The sequence below is a fragment of the Scyliorhinus torazame genome, chromosome 10 (genome assembly GCF_047496885.1).
Source record: "Scyliorhinus torazame isolate Kashiwa2021f chromosome 10, sScyTor2.1, whole genome shotgun sequence".
Lineage (NCBI taxonomy): Eukaryota > Metazoa > Chordata > Chondrichthyes > Carcharhiniformes > Scyliorhinidae > Scyliorhinus > Scyliorhinus torazame.
This window is the reverse complement of record NC_092716.1, coordinates 181343545-181366436: the sequence shown is the minus strand read 5'-3', so window position 1 is coordinate 181366436 and position 22892 is coordinate 181343545. Positions and strand designations below refer to the sequence as shown.

Sequence of the window (22892 nt, the reverse complement as noted above, 5' to 3'; positions counted from 1 at the left end):
ATGAACACTGTCTTTGATCCAGGCTTCTCAATTCAAAAAGCTCTTGACTGTGGATAATTGCTGACGTGTGCTGATTGTAGCCCGCACTTACTTGCACAAAGTTTGTTTATTTTGTATCTTCACACACACCACTTTCCTTTGGGGGGATAGTGGGGGAGTGTTGGAAGAATAAATTATTATAAACCTGTTGAACCATGTCACCTACACTCTTCCCATGGCTAACAAGCCCTCAAATGGGATTTGAAGCTCAAACGCCTGGGTCCAAAGCAGGGCACTACTTACTGAGCCACATGAGCCTGCCCTCATACTGATGACCGAGCTAACGAGTAAGTATATTATGATCAAGAAAAACAGCAACCCGAATAATATTCTATGCTTATGCCAACAGAGGTACCTACTCTGTCCCTAACCTCTCATTGTTTCAGCTGCATTCTAGTACCTGAGAGTCCCCCCACTGACTGTGGATTTCATACTGTCCAATCGCTTCAGTTTGGCCAGTTTGCGGCTCCATGTCTCCAGTTCATTGATTCGTGTTTCAAGGTTGTCGGTCAGCTTGCAAAGTTCTTTGACAGCCCCCACATTCTCCATGAAGATCCGCTCCTGCATGGAACAGGGAGGATGAAAACAAGAAACTTAAACCCACCAAGTATTACACTGTAACAATTATAATGCGATTGCACAGTTAAACGCACATGAAAAATAAGGATCAAACTTGCTCTTTGTCCAGCATATCATCACGGATTCTGCACTGATCAGTATTTTCTTTGCACAAAATCTCCTCAAAAGCTAAGCAACCTCATGACTTTTAAGATTCAGCTCCATCCAGCCTTGTTTCACAGGTCTCCACAGTGTCATGTATTTCATGGGCTGTCAATGCTTATAATCACATTTTTATATTAGTGTAAATACTAAAAGAAATAACTGATCTCCTGTGGTTAATGGACAAAATGCTTCTTCCTTTTTGTAACCTAGGCTCTGCTTGTTTTTTTCAATGCTCACTGCCTCTTTAATTGGCTAAAAGCTTGGCAGTGTTGGAAATAGTGATTGCTGGGACCAGGAACAGTGCTGGATTGCCGGTTATATTCAGTTTAGCCAGCAGGGGGCCACTCTACCTTATTAACCACCAGGAAGTTCTCAATGGTCTCTCCGTTGGCGCACACCACATCCCCCGACTCCTTCACTGCCTCGGGCAGAATTTCCTTCACCTCTTGTGCAATAACACCTGATGGGAAATTGCATCAAGCATCAATATCACAAACACTGGGGTGTTAAAGAAAACACTTGGTTACAATTATGTCAGTATTCTTATCTCTCTCCTCTCTGGAATGGTTGGGAAAATGAAATACAGTGGGAATTGTGCTGGTATCTGATACACAGTTTCTCTCCAATAAATGGTCGACCAAGAATCACTGAATTGTTAAGGGATAGAAGGCGGCCATTCGGTCCACCATGCCTGCACTGGATCACAGAATGAGAAATGCACCTAATGCCATATTCACCCAATGTTTGTCTAGTTATAAGACCATAAGACATAGGTGCAGAATTAGGCCACTCGGCCCATCGAGTCTGCTCCGCCAGTCAATCATGGCTATATTTTTGTCATCCCCATTCTCCTCCTTCTCCCCATAACCCCAGACCCCCTTACTAATCAAGAACCCATCTATCTCGGTCTTAAAGACACTCAGTAATTTGGCCTCTACAACCTTCTGAGGCAACGATTTCCACAGATTCACCATCCTCTGGCTGAAGAAATTCCTCCTCATCTCTGATTTAAAGGATCGCCCCCTTAGTCTGAGGTTGTGCCCTCTGGTTCTAGTTTTTCCTACAAGTGGAAACATCCTCTCCACGCCCATTCTATTCAGGCCTCGCAGTATCCTGTAAGTTTCAATAAGATCTCCCCTCATCCTTCTAAACTCCAACGAGTACAGACCCAGAGTCCTCAACCATTCCTCATATGACAACAGTCAGGTTCAGAACTGAAATGTTTCATCACATCACCTACTCCCAGCACCAGCCCCTCCCGCACGCCCAATCACCCTTTTCCCTTCTGAAGGTACTGATCATTTCTGGGGTTATGGCTCCAATAACAAACACATCCATGCAATATACCTGCAGGAATGGTCAGCTTGGCTGCTTATCCCTCTCAGGCACTGAAGCAAAGGCTGAGATCAGCTAACTCTGTACAGAGTGAGGACTGACCCTCAAACATGCCCAGTTTGTAAAGCTCAGTATTTACTGAATCCACTGAAGATCCTCTGATATTTCCCAGAGTTCTCCACTATTTCCTGGCCTGGGTGGCTTGCTCCCTACTGTAAGTCAGCTGGTAATGTCTAAGAGACACTTGCTTGTCAACCGGACATAACAAGCCCACAACTTCAACTCATTAATTTCAAACCAACTTTCCAAACTGTCAGTTTTTACCTGTCTCAGATGAATTCTCTATGCCTGCTGTGGCAGCAAACTCGGGTTTGTATTGATATTGGACCAGCCGCATCTGTGTGATCCTCCTCAGCTGCTGTGTGGTGTCCACCTGCATTGGCAGAAAAGTACAGTTGGAGCCAATAGGTTGGGGGCATAGGTTTAAGGTGAGAGGGGCAAGGTTTAGAGTAGATGTACGAGGCAAGTTTTTTACGCAGAGGGTAGTGGGTGCCTGGAACTCGCTACCGGAGGAGGTAGTGGAAGAAGGGACGATAGGGACATTTAAGGGGCATCTTGACAAATATATGAATAGGATGGGAATAGAAGGATACGGACCCAGGAAGTGTAGAAGATTGTAGTTTAGTCGGGCAGTATGGTCGGCGCGGGCTTGGAGGGCCGAAGGGCCTGTTCCTGTGCTGTACATTTCTTTGTTCTTTGTTCTTTGTTTGTTCAAAAGCAAGAATGTTCTACTGAAATCTTCAAACCCAAATTGTGTGTCTCCCCATCCAGTAACATTGGAAAGCTCATTAATTGGAGACTGGATGGTGCAATGAGATAAGAGCATAAGAACTAGGAGCAGGAGTAGGCCATCTGGCCCTTCGAGCCTGCTCCACCATTCAATGAGATCATGGCTGATCTTTTGTGGACTCAGCTCCACTTTTCCGCCCAAACACCATGGGCGTGATTCTCCGATGCTGCGCCAATCGGCTGGCGCGCCATTTTTCCACACGACGCCGGTCCGATGCCCTCCCGCGCGATTCACCCAAGCAGCGAGATCGGCCCCGTCGAGTTCTGCACGGCGCAGACCGGAGAATCGCACCGGACACCCAAAATGGCGATTCTCCGCTACCCCCGCTATTCTCCGGCCCGTATGGGCCGAAGTCCCGACGGCGTGACCCCAGGGGCGAAATTCTCCGGAAACGGCGCGATGTCCGCCGACTGGCGCCCAAAACGGCGCAAATCAGACGGGCATCGCGCCGCCCCAAAGGTGCGGAATGCTCCGCATCTTTGGGGGCCGAGCCCCAACCTTAAAGGGCTAGGTCGGCGCCGGACGAATTTCCACCCCGCCAGCTGGCGGAAAAGGCCTTTGGTGCCCCGCCAGCTGGCGCGGAAATGACATCTCCGGGCGGCGCATGCGCGGGAGCGTCAGCTAACGGCATTCCCGTGCATGCGCAGTGGAGGGAGTCTCTTCCGCCTCCACCATGGTGGAGACCGTAGCGGAGGCGGAAGGGAAAGAGTGTCCCCACGGCACAGGCCCGCCCGCGGCCAGATCGCCCCGCGCCCCCCCCTGGACCCCGGAGCCCGCCCGCGCCGCCTTGTCCCGCCGGTAAGGTAGGTGGTTTAATCTACGCCGGTGGGACAGGCATTTTAGCGGCGGGACTTCAGCCCATCTGGGCCGGAGAATCGCGCGGGGGGGGCCCGCCAACCGGCGCAGCGCGATTCCCGCCCCCGCCGAATCTCCGGTGCCGGAGACTTCGGCAATCGGCGGGGGCGGGATTCACGCCAGCCCCCGGCGATTCTCCGACCCGGCGGGGGGTCGGAGAATCTCGCCCCAGTTCACGCCGTCGCCATTCACACCTGGTAAATAAAGTCGTCAGCCAGTCGTGCTGGCTGACGCTGAGCAATGAGGAGGTGAACGGACTGTTCCGGAGATGCTGCAGACCGGGTCGGCTTCCCCGAGAACACTGCGGCCAACGGGGAGGTGGGAGGGAGTGGAGGTGGGAGGGGGGTGAGGGAGAGTGTGGAGGTGGGAGGGGTTGAGGGAGATAGTGGAGGTGGGAGGGGGGTGAGGGAGGGTGTGGAGGTGGGAGGGGGTTGAGGGAGGGAGTGGAGGTGGGAGGGGGTGAGGGAGGGAATGGAGGTGGGAGGGGGTGAGGGAGGGAGTGGAGGTGGGAGGGGGGTGAGGAAGGGAGTGGAGGTGGGAGGGGGTGAGGGAGGGAGTGGAGGTGGGAGGGGGGTGAGGGAGAGTGTGGAGGGTGTCGTCCATCCGCGGATGCCACATGTCAGCCGCCTTGATATGGCAGGACGGTGACGAGAACACGGCCGCAGTTTGTCGTGTGGCTGATGGGCACAGGTGACTGGCACACTGGTGAGGAGGACGGTGTGAACTGACCATTGGACGCAGACAGTGACCAGGTGTTAGGCTGGCTGTGTATCTGCAGCGCGACCAGGCCACCGGGGCACACAGGTATTCCATGCAACCCGGCTGGCGAGGTGTGGAAGAACCTCCGTGTAACATGTCGTTTCTCTGCCCCCCACCACCCTCCTGCAGGTCACCATGTATGCCAACCAGACAGCGATGTTCACTGCCGTGGTTGGAGCCGCAGCTCTGCAGGTGGCCATCCGGCAGCGTAGACTCAGGCGGCCCACAGTGGCTGCAGATGCAGCGGTTGCTGCTGCAGCAGAGGGGATGGCCGCGGAGTGGCCGGTCATCGCCGCGCAGGCCACAGGCCCGGAATGTCCAGGGGGATGCCAAGGGGAACATTGACCCCACGACAGCGAGGAATGCACAGGAAGCGGGCACTGATATCGAAGTGCTTGGGGGGGGGGGGGGGGGGGGGGGGAGGAGGAGGAGGAGGAGGAGGAGCCACTGATGGTGGTGCCAGGGAACCACAGGCGTTCAGCAAGGCCGAGGGTGTACCGTGACAGAATGTCGTTCGAGGCCCTACCGGACATCACATGCAGGAGGAGACTACGGTTCAGCAGGGAGACGGTCGCAAATATATACCACCTCGTGGCGCACCTCGCACCACTTGGAATGGGAGGAGGACACGCAATACCAGTCTCCGTCAAGGTGACGGTGGCCCTAAACTTTTATGCTACCGGTTCCTTCCAGGCACCGATTGGGGACCTATCCGGGATCTCATAGGCATCGGTCCACAGGTGCATTAGGGCCGTGACCGACGCATTGTACGCCATCGCGGACAGGTACATTAAATGAAATTAAATGAAATGAAAATCGCTTATTGTCACAAGTAGGCTTCAAATGAAGTTACTGTGAAAAGCCCCTAGTCGCCACATTCCAGCGCCTGTTCGGGGAGGCTGGTACGGGAATCGAACCGTGCTGCTGGCCTGCCTTGGTCTGCTTTCAAAGCCAGCGATTTAGCCCAGTGCTAAACAGCCCCGCTAAAATTCCCCGAGGACTGAGCACAGCAGGAAGCACGGGCACGTGGATTCGCCAAGGTGGCCGGGATACCGATGGTCCAGGGTGTCATCGATGGTGTGCACGTCCCCATGCGCCCGCCTGCAGACAACAGGGACGTGTTCATGAACAGGAAAGGCGCATACTCCATGAACATTCAGGTGGTGTGCGACCCCCACATGAAGATCATGCACGTGTGTGCAAAGTACCCTGGCAGTGTGCATGACGCCTACATTCTGGCACGGTCGTTCATCACCGCAATGTTATATGGATGCCCCCCCCGGCTGAGGGGCTGGTTGCTGGGCGACAGGGGCTATCCGTTGAGGTCATGGCTGATGATGCCAATACGGAGGCCTCAGACCAACGCGGAGAGCCTGTACAACGAGGCCCATGCAGCAACCAGGGGTGTGGTGGAGCGGTGCTTCGGCCTGCTGAAGATGCGCTTCAGATGCCTGGACCAATCCGGAGGCGCCCTGCAGTACCGGCCCGACAGGGTCGGTCGCATAGTTGTGGTCTGCTGTGCACTGCACAACATTGCCATGCAGAGGGGAGATGCACTAGTGGAGGAGTCGGTGGGAAGACCCGACGGCACCGGAGCTAAACCAAACGAAGGGGAGGGGGAAGAGGAAGAGGAGGAGGATGGCGTGCATCAGGGTGGGGGGAGGGGCGCAGGACACAGACACTGCCCGGGTGCTGGTTACGTCCAGAAGGCTGCACGACGGCACCGTCGAGGACAGCGGGCACGCGACGCGTTGGTGGCCGCACGGTTCACCCACCGTGGGGAGGGATTCGCTGAACACTGCACTTGCACCGCCAGTCCTGCACACGGGGCACCACACTGCACCCCCCCCCCCACCCCCACCCCCCCACACCCCCGCACCGCGTACACGGCACCAGTTCCACATCACCTACCACTGCGGCACTACTACGGGATTGCACAACATTGATGATTGTGTAAGCGGTTGTGATCAGTGCCATGTTGAATGATGACAGCCCGCTCTGCGATGAGCTGTGAGCTGAGATTCGCCAGCCAAGGTCTGACTCATGGCTATAGCTGAACCATGCACTCCGGTGGTCACAGCCTTCATTACGGACATTTTATCACGTGCCCGTGTGGGGTAGCTGCTGTCGGAGTGCCGAGGACTACGGTGTCCGATTTTGGGAGGCAGGGGGGAAAGGGACAGCACATCCGGCACCGACGTTGAACCGCTCATTAACCACAGCGTCACTCGGTCACCCTCACGAGCCCCCTGGCACCGGACATAGCACAGAGTCTTACAAGTTAAGTGCAACAGTGAGTTTATTTGTGACATTCACATACAGGTGCCCTGCCCCCTACAACTAAACTGTGCCATGCAACCGTGCCAACTTATTATGTGCCTAACTTCTTTGCCTTATGGGCCCTACCACTACATCTAGGTGTGTTCCCAGATGGTACAGCAGGAGTGGAGGCGGACTGCTGAGAATCACGCCCTGCGACATGGCTCCCCGTCGACATGCGTTTTCTGTGGCGGCTCGGCTTCGATGGGCCAGGCTGCTTGGCGGGCGTGCTGGATGGCGTGGTGCCACCCTGTCCTGCCCGCTGCCCACCAGATGCGCCAGGGACGGAACGGGGGGAGGCCAAGTGCACCGGGACGTCCCTTGCTGGAGGTACCGGGACGGGTCCCAGAATCACCTCCTCCCTCGGGAAGCCCGGTGGCCCCCGGGCTCACTGTGGGACGGAGGTGCGATCGGAGACATGCCCCGTCGCACCACCAACACCTGCCGCTGCCAGTCCTGGAGGCCTGCAGCGGTATCGACCACAGTCCGAATGCTCGCAGAGACGGAGCCCAGGGAGTGCGACATTCCTGCCAAGGACTGTGCTATCTCAACCTGTGAGTGCGCTACGCCATCCATCACGTGCGCCAGGCGATCTATGCTCTCCGCGACTGACTGCTGGGACTGTGCCATCGCCTGCTGGGACTGGGCCATGGCATGGTGAGACTCGGCCAGGGCCCGGAGAGCGGCGGCAATGTCCTGTTGGCTCTGTGAGATGGCTGCCTGTGAGAGGGCAGCCCGCTCCTGGGCCACGGATGACGCGTGCACATGAAGCCCAACGCCTTGCAGAACCTGACCAATGGCCGAAACCGGTTCACCCATTGCCTCCACCGCGGCCGCCACCCGTGCAGTGTTGGCCTGGGTGGCTGCGATGAGCGGCACCACTCCCTGCTCCTGGGCGCGAATGGACTACTCCAACTGCGTGTGCAGGTCCTGGAAGATGGCCCTCATCCCGTTATTCAGTCCCTGGGTGTCCACATGCATCGGTTGTCCGGATGGGTCAAGTGCATCCAGGAACGACTTCCGGTGCGCCCTCGAGGAAGCAGGTCGGATCGCTCCCGCCCGCGATGGGCAAACGGACCTTTTCCAAAGGATTTTTTCGGGACCTGGCAACCTGAATCGGTGGAGGGGACGATAGGGAAGAGGCTTTCCCCCCCCGGGTATGGACAGCTGGACCAGAAGTGGTCGAGTGGAGCGGCAAGGATCGAAGCGGGAGCAGCGGGGACCTCAGACCGGGCGGCGAAGCATGGCGGATGGCAGGGACCAGGGAGCGGAGGCCCACTGGCCAAGAGAGCAACAGATGGAGTTCTTCAGGAATTGCTTCGCTGAACTGAAGAGGGATACGCTGGACCCGATGAGACCGAATGGTCGAGACACAGGCGGTCCAAAAGAAGGCGCTCAGGGAGGTCGAGGTGAAGCTCTCCAGCCAGGCGGACACGGTAACAGAGCTGGAGCATGAGGTGGAGGAGCTGAACTCCCGCCAGAGGAGGATGCAGGAGCAGCTTGGAGAGCTGGGGAACGGAGCCAGGAGGCAGAACTTGAGGATCGTTGTCCTCCTCGAGGGCTGCGAGGGATCGGATGTGGGTGCATATGTGATGGGTATGCTCGAGGCGCTGATGGGACCGGAGGCCTTCCCTCGACCCCTGGAGTTGGATGGGGCGCATAGAGCCCCCGCAAGGAAGCCCAGGACGGGCGACCGACCGAGGGCCTTGGTGGTCCGCATTCACCGGCTGGCTGACAGGGAGCGTGTGCTGCGATGGGCCAAGGCGGAGAGGAGCAGCAGATGGGAGGACTGTGAGGTGCGCATCTACCAGGACTTGGGAACGGAGCTGGCCAAGAGGCGTGCAGGATCCATCAAGGTAAAGGCAGCCCTCTACAAAAAGGAGGTGAGGTTTGGAATGCTGTATCCGGCAAAGCTGTGCGTTATGTTTGAGAAACTCCATTACTACTTCGAGACACCAGAACAGGTTTGGGCCTTGATTAAAGATAAGAAGCTGGACTTGAACTAACGGGCACTTAGTTTTTTCAGTGCTGTACAGTGGCGGCGGTCTGTTAACCTAACTTGCTCTGACTAGGAGTGGACTTTTATTAAAAGAAGAAGCTGGACTTGAACTAAAGGACTCTGGGCTCTCAGAGCGTTTGTGTGGCGGCGGTTTGTGGTTTGTTAAATTATCCTGTACTGTAATGTTTTATCCAAGATTGTTTTCAGCCTGGGCAGAGAGCGGGGACTGGAGGGCGCACTGCTCAGAGTGTTTTTGGGAGATTGTAACGAGCCCTGCACTTGGTATCTTTCGGCGGGAGATCGGGGCCTCTGATAGGGGGATGGGCTAGGGGCTGGTTAAGGGACTTGAAACAGCATGGGGAAATACAATCAGGTTAATGGGTCATTGGTGGGTGGAGGGAGGGCCCGAGCACTCGGGAGGGAGACAGTCAGGCGCCAAGGGCAGGGGTCAGCGTAGGTCAGGGGGCACTAGGGAGAGTAGGAGGAGGGGTGGGCTAGGGCCAAGCGCAGGGCTGACCTGGCAGGTCAGGCCTCGGGGGGCAGGGGAGGTCGGGGGGGGGGGGTGGCAGCTGAGAAGTAGAGCAGAGGAGACCTAAGTGGGCAGGATGGGGTGACCAGGGACCCCCCCGGGGGAGAAAGCCGTCTGCAGATTCTCAGGGAACAGCGCAGGAAACCGACAGCAGCAGCACCCAAGTGGGGTGCGGGGAGGGGGGTGGGGGGGAGACGGGGGGTGGGGGAAGGGTTAGAGCCACATTAGTTTAGTTGAACACGTGTGGTATGGGCAAACAGAGCTGATAGGGGAAGTGCCTTATTAACATGTTTATTCTTTCCCACTGTTCGTTTTCGCTATGTTAAGGCTCTTTGCATAGGGCCTTTTTTCTCTCTGTAAATGTTACAAATTTGTTTTCAATAAAAAATTTCAAGAAAAAAAAAAGAAGAAAAAAAAGTACATCCAGGAACCTGGGAACCGTCTGGACGGCAGCTGTTTGCTGGGCCTGGGCTGCCCTCCGACCATCCAACCCCTCGGCTGCTCCAAACTCCACCTGCTGTACCTGCTCGGCTGTGTGGTGCGCACCAGACCGTGACCCGGGAGCCTCATCACTTATCTGCCCAACCAAAGTGAGTATCTCTGCGATGGTGGATGGTGTGGGAGACAGCAGTGCCGCTAGCTCGAGGTCATCGTCCGTTAGGAAGTCTGGTGTGTACTGGTCCCCCTCATGGCCTGGCACAAGGTGCATGCAGCCCATGTCAAGTTGCCCTCCAAGTGAATCCGTGGACTGTGTGACCGTTCTCTGTGCGTCATCGTCACTGTCCGTCCTGTGCCCCTCAGTATTGTCTCTGTCCGTCGTATGTGCGTCCCTGTCCAGCGTCCCAGACAGAGAGGATGGCCCTCCTGTCCAACCAACTGCCACCCTCTGGCGTGAGTCCCTGGGTGCGCTTGAGGTTGGAGATGGTCGGCTTTCTCTTGGCCGAGACGACCCTGGACGTTCAGTGGCTGGCCCTGGGGAACACAACAATACGGGGTTCGCTAGACACGCTGGGCCGGGTGTATGGTGGTGGTGGGGCAGTGTGTGAGGGGGGGGGAGGGGATCGGGGGTGCAGTGGCATGAGTGTGAGGGGGGAGGGGATCGAGGGTGCAGTGGCCAGTGTGAGGGGGGAGGGGATCGGGGGTGCAGTGGCATGAGTGTGAGGGGGGGGGGGATCGAGGGTGCAGTGGCATGAGTGTGAGGGGGGAGGGGATCGAGGGTGCAGTGGCCAGTGTGAGGGGGGAGGGGATCGAGCGTGCAGTGGCCAGAGTGTGAGGGGGGCGATGATGGGTTGGGGGGGGGGGGGGGGGAGGGTGAGGACATGCAGGGTTGTCTCACTTGCTTCTGCGCCTCCGACCTGGCATGGCGCGACCTCCCGGGTGGCGGATCGCCCTGCGAGGTCCACGTCCCTCTGCTCCTGAACACTTAGTGGGTGCAGCACAGGAGAACCCCCTCCGGTTCTCATCTGCTCACGTTGGTTGTGAGCTGTCTTGTCCGGGGGGGGGGGGTTGGATAAAGCATCACAATTAGGCTGCTATCATCAGGGCGTGCAGATATAAGCTATATTAATGCTGGGTACGGAGACAGTTGGAGCCACGCCATGGCATCTATCCAGGGGGGGTCCCGGTGCTCATGTGGGTCGAGTACAACGTTGTGCACCCTGAACCCCCCTCACCCCACTTCCCCCCCCTTGTGCACGGGGGGGGGGGGGGGGGTTGATTGTGAACCGGGGGCACCCTCATGGCACTTACCCTGGCAGCCCGAGTGAGGTCGTGCAGCTTCTTCCGACACTGCTCCCCGGACCGGGGGGTGTGGCCCACAGCACTCACAACGGTGCCAACTTCACGCCAACCGTGCCTCACCGTGCTGGATGGCTGGCGATGCCCACGTCTTGGGCAGAGGATGGCCCTTCGGCTTTCAACCTCATCGAGGAGGGTGTCCAGGTCCGTATCCCGGAACCTCAGTGCGGCTCGTCGGGGCTCAGTCATCTCTCCTCCTTCTCCTCCTCCTGGGTCCTTCCGTGCATGGCGCAGCGCCGCGTCATTCGGGCGTCGCGCACTTACAACGCTGCTTTCGCGCCACGCCCCTAGCCCATTTTCGGGCCCTGAATCGTTCGCGATTGGAGCCGTTTTGCGCCGTCGTGAAACTCGACGGCGTTCACGACGGCGTGGGCACTTAGTCGCGGGAGCGGAGAATCGCGCCCCATCACACTTTATTCTTCAAAAAACTATCTATCTTTATCTTGAAAATATTTAATGAAGGAAACTCAACTGCTTCACTGGGCAGAGAATTCCATAGATTCACAACCTTTTGGGTGAAGAAGTTCCTCTTGAGCTCAGTCCAAAATCTACTTCCTCTTATTTTGAGGCTATGCCCCCTAGTTCTGCTTTCACCCACCAATGGAAACAACCTCCCCGCATTTATCCTATCTATTCCCTTCATAATTTTATATGTTTCTATAAGATCCCCCCTCATCCTTCTAAATTCCAACGAGTACAGTCCCAATCTACTCACCCTCTCCTCGTAATCCAACCCCCTCAACTCTGGGATTAACCTAGTGAATCACCTCTGCACACCCTCCAGCGCCAGTACGTCCTTTCTCAGGTAAGGAGACTAAAACTGAACACAATATTCCAGGTGTGGCTTCACCAACACCCTATACAGTTGCAGCATTACCTCCCTAGTGTTAAACTCCACCCCTCTAGCAATGAAGGACAAAACTCCATTCGCCTTCTTAATCACCTGTTGTATCTGTAAACCAACTTTTTGCGACTCATGCACTAGGACACCCAGGTCCCTCTGCACAGCAGCATGTTTTAATATTTTATAATTTAAATAATCCCTTTTGTTGTTATTCCTACCAAAATGGATAACCTCACATTTGTCAAAATTGTATTCCATCTGCCAGACCCTAGACCATTCATTTAAACTATCCAAATCCCTCTACAGACTTCCAGTATCCTCTGCGCTTTTTGCTTTACCACTCATCTTAGTGTCGTCTGCAAACGTAAGACACATTGCACTTGGTCCCCAACTCTAAATCATTTATATAAATTGTGAACAACTGTGGGCCCAACACTGATCCCTGAGGGACACCACTAGCTACTCATTGCCAACCAGAGAAACACCCATTAATCCCCACTCTTTGCTTTCTATTAATTAACCAATCCTCTATCCATGCTACTACTTTACTCTTAATGCCATGCATCTTTATCTTATGCAGCAACCTCTTGTGTGACATCTTGTCAAAAGCTTTCTGGAAATCCAGATATACCACACCCATTGGCTCCCCGTTATCTACCGCACTGGTAATGTCCTCAAAATGTTCCACTAAATTAGTTAGGCACGACTTGCCCTTTATGAACCCATGCTGCGTCTGCCCAATGGGACTCCATCCAGATGCCTTGCTATTTCTTCCTTGATGATAGATTCCAGCATCTTCCCTACTACCGAAGTTAAGCTAACTGGCCTATAATTACCCGCTTTCTGCCTACCTCCTTTTTTAAACAGTGGTGTCACATTTGCTATTTTCCAATCCGCCGGGACCACCCCAGAGTCGAGTGAATTTTGGTAAAGATCGTGACTTTGGGATAGACAGTGACTTTTCACATCTGGGAAATAGGTCAAAATCCAACCCAGATAAAAGGTATGACAGAACAAAAAAATGCTGTAAATCTCAGGTCCATCGGCAATGTTCCCTCTTTGTTGTGCAGCTGGACAGAAATCAAGAATGTATCGCGTAGTACAATAAACAGGATACACAAAACCAATGCTCCCTTAACACGTGTAGGTGCACAGCAAGGATGAGAAAGCAGGGCCTTCATGAATAACCTCAATTGGTACGGGAATTGAACCCACGCTGTTGATCTTGTTTTGCAAACCAGCTGTCCAGCCAACTGAGCTAAACTGGCCCCTCTGGATCCAGTTCAGACAGACAGAGGGCAGAGGTGGTGGATGGGGATTGCTCAGACCTCTGTTCGAGGAATAAGCAGAGAGCCCTCAGACCATCCTGGTGGGGAATGGAAATATAGAGGGCTTAGGTATCCATGGTAAAGGGGAGGTGGTTAGGATCGGGGAACTGGAAGCTGTTGAGATGTTGGATACCCTGGTCCACTCCTCTATTACCCCCAACACCTCACTCTCTTCCCACAGCACCTTCCCAGGCAATCGGAGAAGAAGTAACACCTGCCCTTTATCTCCTCTCTACTCACCATCTCAGGGCCTAAACACTTTTTTTAAGTGAGGCAGCACTTCACGTGCACCTCCTTCAATCTGGTCTGTTGCAATTGCTGATCCCAATGTGATCTACTCTACATTGGAGAGACTAAGCACAGCCTGGGTAACCTCTTTTCAAAACATCTTTGGTCTGTCCGCAAGCAGGACCCAGACCTCCCTGTCACTTTTCATTTCAACTCACTGTCCTGCTCTCATGTCCACAAGTCAGTCCTTGGCCTGCTGCAATGTTCCACTGAAACCCAGCTGCAGACTGTAGGACCAGCATCTCATCTTCTGATTAGACACGTTACAGCCTTCCGGACTTAACACTGAGTTCAACAACTTCAGACTGAAATGAAAATCGCTTATTTTCACAAGTAGGCTTCAAATGAAGTTACTGTGAAAAGCCCCTAGTTGTCACATTCCGGCGCCTGTTCGGGGAGGCTGGTAGGGGAATTGAACCCGCGCTGCTGGCCTGCCTGGGTCTGCTTTAAAAGCCAGCTATTAAGCCCACTCTCTCCCCTCCAACTTCAACCCATTTTTATATCTGTCAATTTATTTTTATCTCTTCCATCGATCTGTTTTTCCCTCACCATTGCTTTTATCTAAGAAAGGACTTATGGTGCAATGGGTAGAGTTCCTAACTCTGAGCCAGAAGCTTTGGGTTCAAGTTCATAATGTGGTCAAGAGGTTGAGTATTAACTTGCAAATCCTTCTAATACACACCTGGTGGTAAGAGTCAGAGAGTTTCCTGGTCAGCTATATGATGGAAACAAATTTAGAGCCTCTACCATCACTGTCCATAGCTCCAGACTACAACACGCATGTAAATGTGCATGTTGCCATAGCTCAGACTCCCTGAATGAACTGTAACACACCACCACCTTTATTTAAGAAACAGAAATACTCCTTGAGTTAAATTACATCACAGCCAGATGCACCAATTTGCCCCACGCAGAAACATTCATCAGTGACTGACACCCTCTGCTCACCTCCTGGATGTTCTCCTTTGCCCGAGCATCTGAAGGGTGCATTAAAGAGCCCATGACCTTCACGTTTCCAAGGACAACCAGAGCTTCATCAGGATGGTCTGTGTTAATGCCGACCCGGCCATGGTGGAAGACTGTGTCAGGAAGTTGACCGCGCTGCCACAGGACATCCGTGTCACTCTCAAACTGTCCAGGGTTTGAAGCCTGTGAAGGATGTGGACAAAATTAACCTGGGCTCTGTTTCCCAGCTAACCTTAAGGGAGCAATCTTTTTAAAGCTATCTATTTTCCTATAGGTCCGTGTGTCTTCTTGGATTTCAGCAGTTTTGGTACCAGTTAAAATCAGCTGCTTCTATAGCTCAGGTGAATTGTATAATTAACCACATCGACAGAGAATGTTGGGCTTGATTTATCTGCTGATTTTACCTCAGGAAGCATTTGAACTGCTACAATTAACTTCAGTTCCTCCCGGCTTTGGCAGCTAAAAGCAGCCAAGGATCCTGCTCCTAGTCATCAGCAAGTGGCTCTTGTTGGGCATAGCAGGTGCAATGGATATCAGGGTTAGATATGGCTGCGAAGCCTTCATTGGCCAAATAACCCATAAGTGTTTGCTATCTTGGCTCAGACATGAAATTAAGGAAGAGGCCAGAGGGCAGCCAATGTCCATGGAAACATAATCCGTCAAGACGGGAGAAAGGGTGTGTTAGAACATACCAAACCTTCAACAAATATTAGGTGAGTGGACACACTCGAAGATAGACGATATCCATCCACAACAAGCCAGTCGGCGCTCCCTCACCCCTTGGCACATTGCCAATATAGAGCAGACATTTTTTTGCCTGATTTACATCCATTGATAAACGGAATACATTATTTCAATGGCAACAAAAGCACCTTGTTGCCAACATGAGGTAATTATTTTCCTCTGTGGACCAACAGAATTTGAACTGTGCCTATGAGGGTGGGTGCTAAGCAGAGGGCTAGGTACAGGTTGACAGCATTTACTTTCATACAGATCGATGAGGAGACTTTTGATTGTGTAATTACTGGAAATATTTTATGAACTGAAAAGTAGAATAAGAAAGGAATCTTTAAATACAGCCAAGAGATAAGGTCCACTTTAAAAATAATTAATCATTCCAATTGATCAGAAAGCCACAATATGACAATGGGGAAAGTTTTTTTGTAACTAAATACATGACTAGGTACATAGTGTAGACCTTCTTAGCTGCTCCCCAACTACCGTCTACTGGTCCAGACTGGGAAGCAGAAGAGACCAGTCACATCACCTGTACACTCCCATAACAGACAACAGATCACTGCCTGAGCTTCCAAATCATTCCAAAGTCAAACAGGACACTCCCTAGATCGGGGCATGGGAGAATATTTGGTGCAATTCTTTCTGTTTTTAAAAATGCACTGACTTCATGAAAAAATGCTTGGCAATCTTTTCTAATTTAGGGAAGGAGAGGCAGTCAAATCATGTTCCAGTTTGATATTATACACAAACAACCTGCTTAAATGTTGTTTGTGCCAGGTATTTCCAATCATAAACAGACAAAAACAAATTGTCCAAGCATTCTTTCATGAATCCATTTGATCTCTTGAAGCACCTGCTGAATTTTTTTGCTGGTGCGTCAAGACCGATTACAAAGTCTGGACAAGGTGCCCAATATGTCACCGTTACAGGGCAGTAGCAGCAGCAGCACTCGGCTGGCTCATGTGCAAAGCTGTAGGATAACACTATTCTGAAGGCATTCTGTTGAAGCTTTACATGTAAATTGGTTAGAAAGGGAGACACACAAGCATAGCAACACACACACAGACAGAGTAGATGACAAAAACAGCTAGAAGATAGGAAAGACTGACAGAAAGAAGTTTGTGTTAAGTATATCGGATACAATTATTTGGAATTCTCTGCTTTTATTTGAACACAAACAAAACCAGTATCTTGAAAGTTAAGCATCCCCCTCAAAGCCACCCAACGCGACTGATAATTAACCTCCTCTCGTGCTATAAAACTCTATATCTGTACTAAGAAACTCTCCAGATCTACAACTCATAAAAATATCTATAAATCTGTATCTTTATGAAGCCCTTCAGAAGGGTTTGTGAGTGCGGATGTAGAGCACATGCTGGTTAGAATTATGTCACTCTTTCCAGTAGAGCAGAGAACTAACATGTTTCTATCTGGATTCTTTCACTTCATACACAGAATGTGGCTTAAAAACATGTCATGGAATCTGTGAAACTATGAAGAAGTATTTTATCCAGTAGAGAAGAGTTTTTGCTTGTCCCCTGGCGTGGATACCTATCTACAAATCTGTCTGTACTTGTACGAATTAAGATGCTACCCAGTAAACAGCTTTTCTGTTTGTTCACTACAAAAGAGGCAGCATTATGGACAGTGCGATAAACTCCTGATACAAATTAAAATCTGACTAGGGTCTGGATCATGTATTAAGGGTAAATAGAAAGAAAGGTAGAGTCAACTTCTGTGTAAACTTAAATATCGCCACAGTCCCAGAGGACCATAGGCTGCTTCCCCCTTTGAGAGAGAGCCCCAGGCGAGGGGCAAGGTTGAGAAGATGGGGGCCTTCATGGTAATCTCAGCTGACAAGGGAATTGAACCCACACTGTTGGCATTGCTGCACATCACAAACCAGCTGTCCAGCTAATTGAGCTGCTAGAACTATGGAAATGTCATAATGAGGATAGCATGAGTCAGAAAGAAATCATTTAAACCATCGGGTTAGGTGGCTGTTCAGATTCTGGACTTTTGAGTGATCTATCTTTTTGGGGAAGGGATAGTGAGGAATGCTTTCGGATCAGTCCTCAGAAGATTAAATGTTTTGGCAATGATCTGACATGGCCCCAGATTTTGTAGTTAGTGGCAAAGTGATGGCATTTGCTTTACAAAAGCCGACCACAAAGATTGAGTAATTTCTGTGGCATATTTGCCCAGCCCAGCCATTAAATTCTATCCAGCCACCGCTAGGCTCCCAGCAACAATGATGCCATCAATCAGGTTAAGCAGCCAATTACATTGAAGAATTCCACAGACAGAAAACCAAGGAATAACAAGTAAAGTTTTATAATTTTATATGCAGTGATTAGAACATACACATGTAATTACAGTGAAGCTAAAGTATCAACCAAATTTTAAAAAAATATATTAATAATCTATGAATTTTTGTGCATGAAATGAAGAAATTAAGAAATTTGCCATTCTGCATAAATAAAATTAATTTATTAGGGCCAGATAGGTGTTCAGAAGTAATTATGGCTCAGTAAACTGTTACATACCCAGATACATCTTATTCAACAGAGGTTCAAGTCTAATCAGTACTTTCTAATTGATTTCCATCTTCAAGGACTTGAACAGCAGACCCTACTGAGGAGCAATGTCTAGGGCTGAATTTAGTAGGTAGCGGGGTTTCTCACCTCTCCCCACCACCCGAAGTCAGTGGGAAACACGTACCTGCAGATTCCCATTGTCCCAGAGCAATTCGCTAGAGATGAGGGACGGGATTCTCTGACCTCCCGCCGGGTCGGAGAATTGCTGGGGGTTGGCGTGAATCCCGCCCCCGCCGTCCTCCGAATTCTCCGGCCCCCCAAAAATCGCCCCGGCATGAATCGCGCCGCCCGCCTTGGAGAATGGCGGGGACCGGCGCGACTCAATGGGCCCCAGGGCAGTCTGAATTCTCTGGGCCGCGATGGGCCGAAATCCCGCCCGTTTAACGAGGGTCCCACCGGCGTAAATCAAGGTTGGTCCCTACCGGCGGGACCCAGCTCCGTGGGCGGCCTCCGGGGTTCTCGGGGGGGGGTGGCTGCGGGGGGAGCTGGCCCCGGGAGGTGCCCCCACGGTGCCCTGGCCCGCGGTTGGGGCCCACCGATCCGTGGGCGGGCCTGTGCCGTGGGGGCACTCTATTCCTCAGCATCGGCCGCTGTGGTCCTCCGCCATGGCCGTGCGGAGACGAACCCACCCGCGCATGCGCCGGGATGATGCCAGTACATGCTCCCGCTCTTGCGCATGCGCCAACTCGTGCCGGCCGGCGGAGGCCCTTCGGCGCTGGTTGGCATGGCGCCAAGCCCCTCCCCCGATGGCCAGCGGGGTGCAAACCACTCCGGGACGGGCCTAGCCCCTGAAGGTGCGGAATCCTCCGCACCTTTAGGGCAGCCCGACGCCGGAGTGGTTCACGCCACTCCTTGGCGCTGGGATCCGCCGCCGGGTAGGGGAGAATCCCGCCCGAGATTCACAACCTCACTTGGGAGGAAGCCCTACCTCAGTGAGCTGCTGGCAAATATGACAGCCCAGCAGTGCCATAGGTGGCCTTTACTGGGATTACAAGCAGTCCTCAGATTCCAAGTCCTGGAGCCAGGATGGAAGTCAGATTGGGGGACTCATGATGGGGACAAATGTGGGGGTATTGGGGTGCAGGGTGATTTGGGGGGGGGGGCCTGTATTGGGAGGCTAGTTGCGAGAGACGCACAGCTGGAGGAGGGGTTTAGGGGGTGCACCCAATGTGGAAGTGGGGCGTGGTAAGAGAGAATTGAACTGGGTGATCAGTTGGGCTGTCCCTCTCCCTTTTCCCCTGTCTCTGATCTCCATATGTCGGTCTCAAAATAATTGGCCACTTAGGGCCTCAACTAAGGCAAGGGTATCCAGAGTACCTTTGGACCCATCTGACCCCCCCCCACCCTCCTAAAATTGAGGACAGATCCAAAGTCATTGGAGTGATACCGGGAATGTTATCTGCATCTGCAGGGAATGTTTGATTTCCGTGCTTAACTTTCAATGTGCAGATACTGTCATTTTCACAAAACATTTTGGAGAGCACCAACAGTTTTACTATTCTCATCAGAAGCTTGTGGCATCAAGAAACAATTTTGTGTCAAACGTTGTGGCAGAAATTGATTCATTAAGAGTTTCCTGGCTATAAACTATAGAGTCCTACCCTGGTACCACAGCCAAACAACAAGTGAGGTTGATGGGGTGAAATAGAAACCATTTTAAAATGTTTACAATGCAGAGACACCATGGGTTGTTAGATCGGGGATTTGTCCCACAGTTGTCTACTCATTCTACTAATTTGACCTATTCCAGTTGAAGGCGAGTTAGGGTTTAACCACAAAGAGGGAAGATCAACAGAAGCATTAACATGGACCTTCATGGTTGGTTTTTGAGCGCTGTCAGGGAAGTAACAATTTGACTTGAGTCAACATGATCAGAGACATCCAATCAGAGGAGAACATGATAAAAATAACATTAAGAAGTTTGAAATGCAGGTAGGAGAACATCCTTGTATTTTTGACAGTATAAGGCTAGAAATGATTATGCGAGGACCAAAAGGTTAACTGAGTCTAAGCTTCCCCATCTAAAGGGTGAATTCGGTTTCTGGTTTACTTGCTGACAGTGCAACCAAATAGTTGGCTGTGTTTCAGTGCAACGCTGATTTGAAATAAGGGTAGATGTGCAATCTATGTGTAAGCTGACAGGAAAATGGTGCAAAGATTGTTAAAGTATCAGTTATGCTGGCACTAGTGAGCTCAACAAGGATAACGTGAGGCTTTAGCATTATTGCAGTGAGAAGCCATTTTCTATCAACAGTAGCGGGTGAGAAATATAGTTCAATATGAGCTGCTCTGCATTCCCATATTTACCAAGGCTGAATCACAAATAGTGCTAGCATTTATTTAATCAGTTTCAGTAACTGTCAGGACATAGTTTCACAGCTAGCCTCTGAACAATGACCATTTCAGTAAACTTGGACAACAGGGTGGAATAAATGAATTAATGTTATTTGGATAAACAATTACAAGCTGCCTTTCTCTTCAGCCTTGGTTCTAATTCATTCTTTCCCAGGATTTGAAAACTGTGGAACTCTTTAACTCCCTGAATGCTTTCTTCTTTGTATAATCTTCTAGCTTTTAAAATCAAACCTGGTTTGATCTAATCTCTACTTTCTTATTTCCCTTACCTTCCATGCTACTCTTTTTAATCCAGTATCAGGATTTCTCCTTCACTGGGGTTTCTCGGAAAATAAAAACCTTTGAGGTTCTTGTAAATATATATCCTCTATCAAGAAAGATTTGCATTTACACAGAGCCTTATCACATCCTTCAGAAATATCGAATGCACACAGAAAGAATGACATTGTGTGGTTGCGTTTGTTGTCCGGATATAAGTGGTGATCCATTTTCACCAGTAAGGTCACACAAAACCACATTGGGACAATAGCAAGTATTAGATAGTGTTGGTTAAGACTGGAATGTTGGTCAGGTTTTCTCATCACCTTCAATGGGAAAGAAATTAGGCAGAGTGTATAAAACGATCAACGGGTGATTGAAATATTCAACATACTCTTCAGCCACCACGAGTGACAGTGGGCACTCAGTTCACCTGGCTTCCTCATCCTGAATACTGAGTAACTTTCTGCAGGATGCTTCTATGACAAACACATGTTTAAATGAAATCTCAGCCTTATTTGAGTGGGTACTTCCCATGCCACTTGTCCCCACTTGGAAAACAACATTCTATGACAGGTAGAGTTTGGATCCTGTCTAAATTTCCATGGTAACATATTTTGGGCAATCTCCAGGCATCATGGAGAGTCCTGATCAACAGCTCACCTGTGGTATGTGGGAAATAGTCTACAGCTACAGGACTTAAAGGCTAGCAGTAAGTTAAAGAGGCAGAACTTAATTTTGTTGGATTCAGAAAGGCTATGAGCCTCTACATTGTTTGAGACAGATCAGGGTGGCATGGTGGCACAGTGGTTAGCACTGCTGCCTCACAGTCCCAGGGACCAGAGTTCGATTCTGACCTTGGGTGATTGTGTGGAGTTTGCACGTTCGCCCCGTGTCTGCGTAGATTTCCTTAGGGTGCTCCAGTTTCCTCCCACAATCCAAAGATGTGCAGGTTAGGTGGAATGGCCGTGCTAAATTGTCCCTTAGTGTCCAACAGTTACGGGGATAGGGCGGGGGAGTGGGCTTAGGTAGGGTGCTCTTTTGGAGGTCGGTGCAGACATGATGGGCCAAATGGCCGCCTTCTGCACTGTAGGGATTGTACGATTCTATGGTCAACAAAAACATTCGACACAAGGAAAGCTGCCCAAAGGCATTAGAAAGAGATCAAAAAAACAATGAGTGCAAAATCACCACCCCATAGATACTTACTCAGCGAGTGGAAAAAGAAAATAAATGACCACACCAAATTAGACCCCTTGTTGCCTAGGGTGACTTTCATTGTCTAAGCCTCTTAATTAAACAATACTGTGCAGCACACAGACACAGTCTTGGAAACCCCAAACGACTATATTGTAGGGGACACCCAAATCAATCTATGCCTCTGAGGTGTTCAATATTGTTCCAGTTTTCAACTCAACTCCTGAGAAATGTTCAGCTGTAATCACTCATGGCTGCAGAGAATAGCTTTGATGTCCCATTAAGGGTGAGGGAGTGCTGACAAAATGATTACCTTCAAATGAAGGCATTGTGGCATCTCCCATGGAAGCAAGAATTATTCTGCATGATATAATTACAATCAACCTAGTTATAATCACCAGCACATAGAGAAATTGGAACCCTTTACTGTTAATCCAGGTAGTGGCACTGAGTAAGAAGATAGTTGATAACAGCAACCAAAAAACATGAACCCACTTTGAACTGTAAAAATGTTGATGTTGAGCTTTTGACATTCTTTTCCTCATTACGCCAAGTGCCTAACGCCAAGTGCCTAACAACCTGAGCACTTATTTATTCTCTTCAGGCAAGAAGAGAAAACAGTGCAAATGAAGCAAAAATAAAGATAATCCAAACTGGAATACCTTACCTGCTATGTATTTTTCTTCAATTATTATTGAGAAAACCTTGTGAAAAATCCAAGGCAGGAAGTTACCAGGTCTGTGAAGAGTTGGAGAGGTAATGAGGAAAATCAGACTGTCAAGTGACAACAAGATTGGCTTTTAAAAGCCTGTAAACTGTAGAGGGAAGGGAAGATTGAAGGCCATGAGGAATTTCACAATTTCAAGGCTTCAAAGGATGAGTTAGAATTGGTGACAATGTGATGAGTCTTCATATCCAGTGAGGAAGCAGGTAGAAATTTTATTTGAAGCTTAAGATGATCAAGAAAGGAAAATCAGAGCAGCACTGATTATATAGCATCTACACAATGGTCAAAATAATGCTCGACAGAGAGAGTTTGATTATGCAGGTGAGAGGAGTGACCACATAAGATGTGTGCATGTCATCAAAGCGTATCATCAGATGCTTACAAAATAT

The 22892-nt window shown here is 50.9% G+C and overlaps 1 protein-coding gene across 6 annotated transcripts in view; it reads right to left on the bottom strand.

Annotated features, from left to right (window-relative positions):
• Positions 1–22892, bottom strand: part of myrf (myelin regulatory factor) — a 473200-nt gene that overhangs the window by 58765 nt on the left and 391543 nt on the right. For all 6 annotated transcript variants that reach the window (XM_072466065.1, XM_072466063.1, XM_072466064.1 and 3 more), the window contains 4 exons: positions 14614–14814; positions 2422–2530; positions 1113–1222; positions 440–600 (listed from right to left, as the gene is read on the bottom strand). In XM_072466065.1, the coding sequence (XP_072322166.1) occupies positions 440–600; positions 1113–1222; positions 2422–2530; positions 14614–14814 (581 nt within the window). The remainder of the gene's footprint in view (positions 1–439; positions 601–1112; positions 1223–2421; positions 2531–14613; positions 14815–22892) is intronic.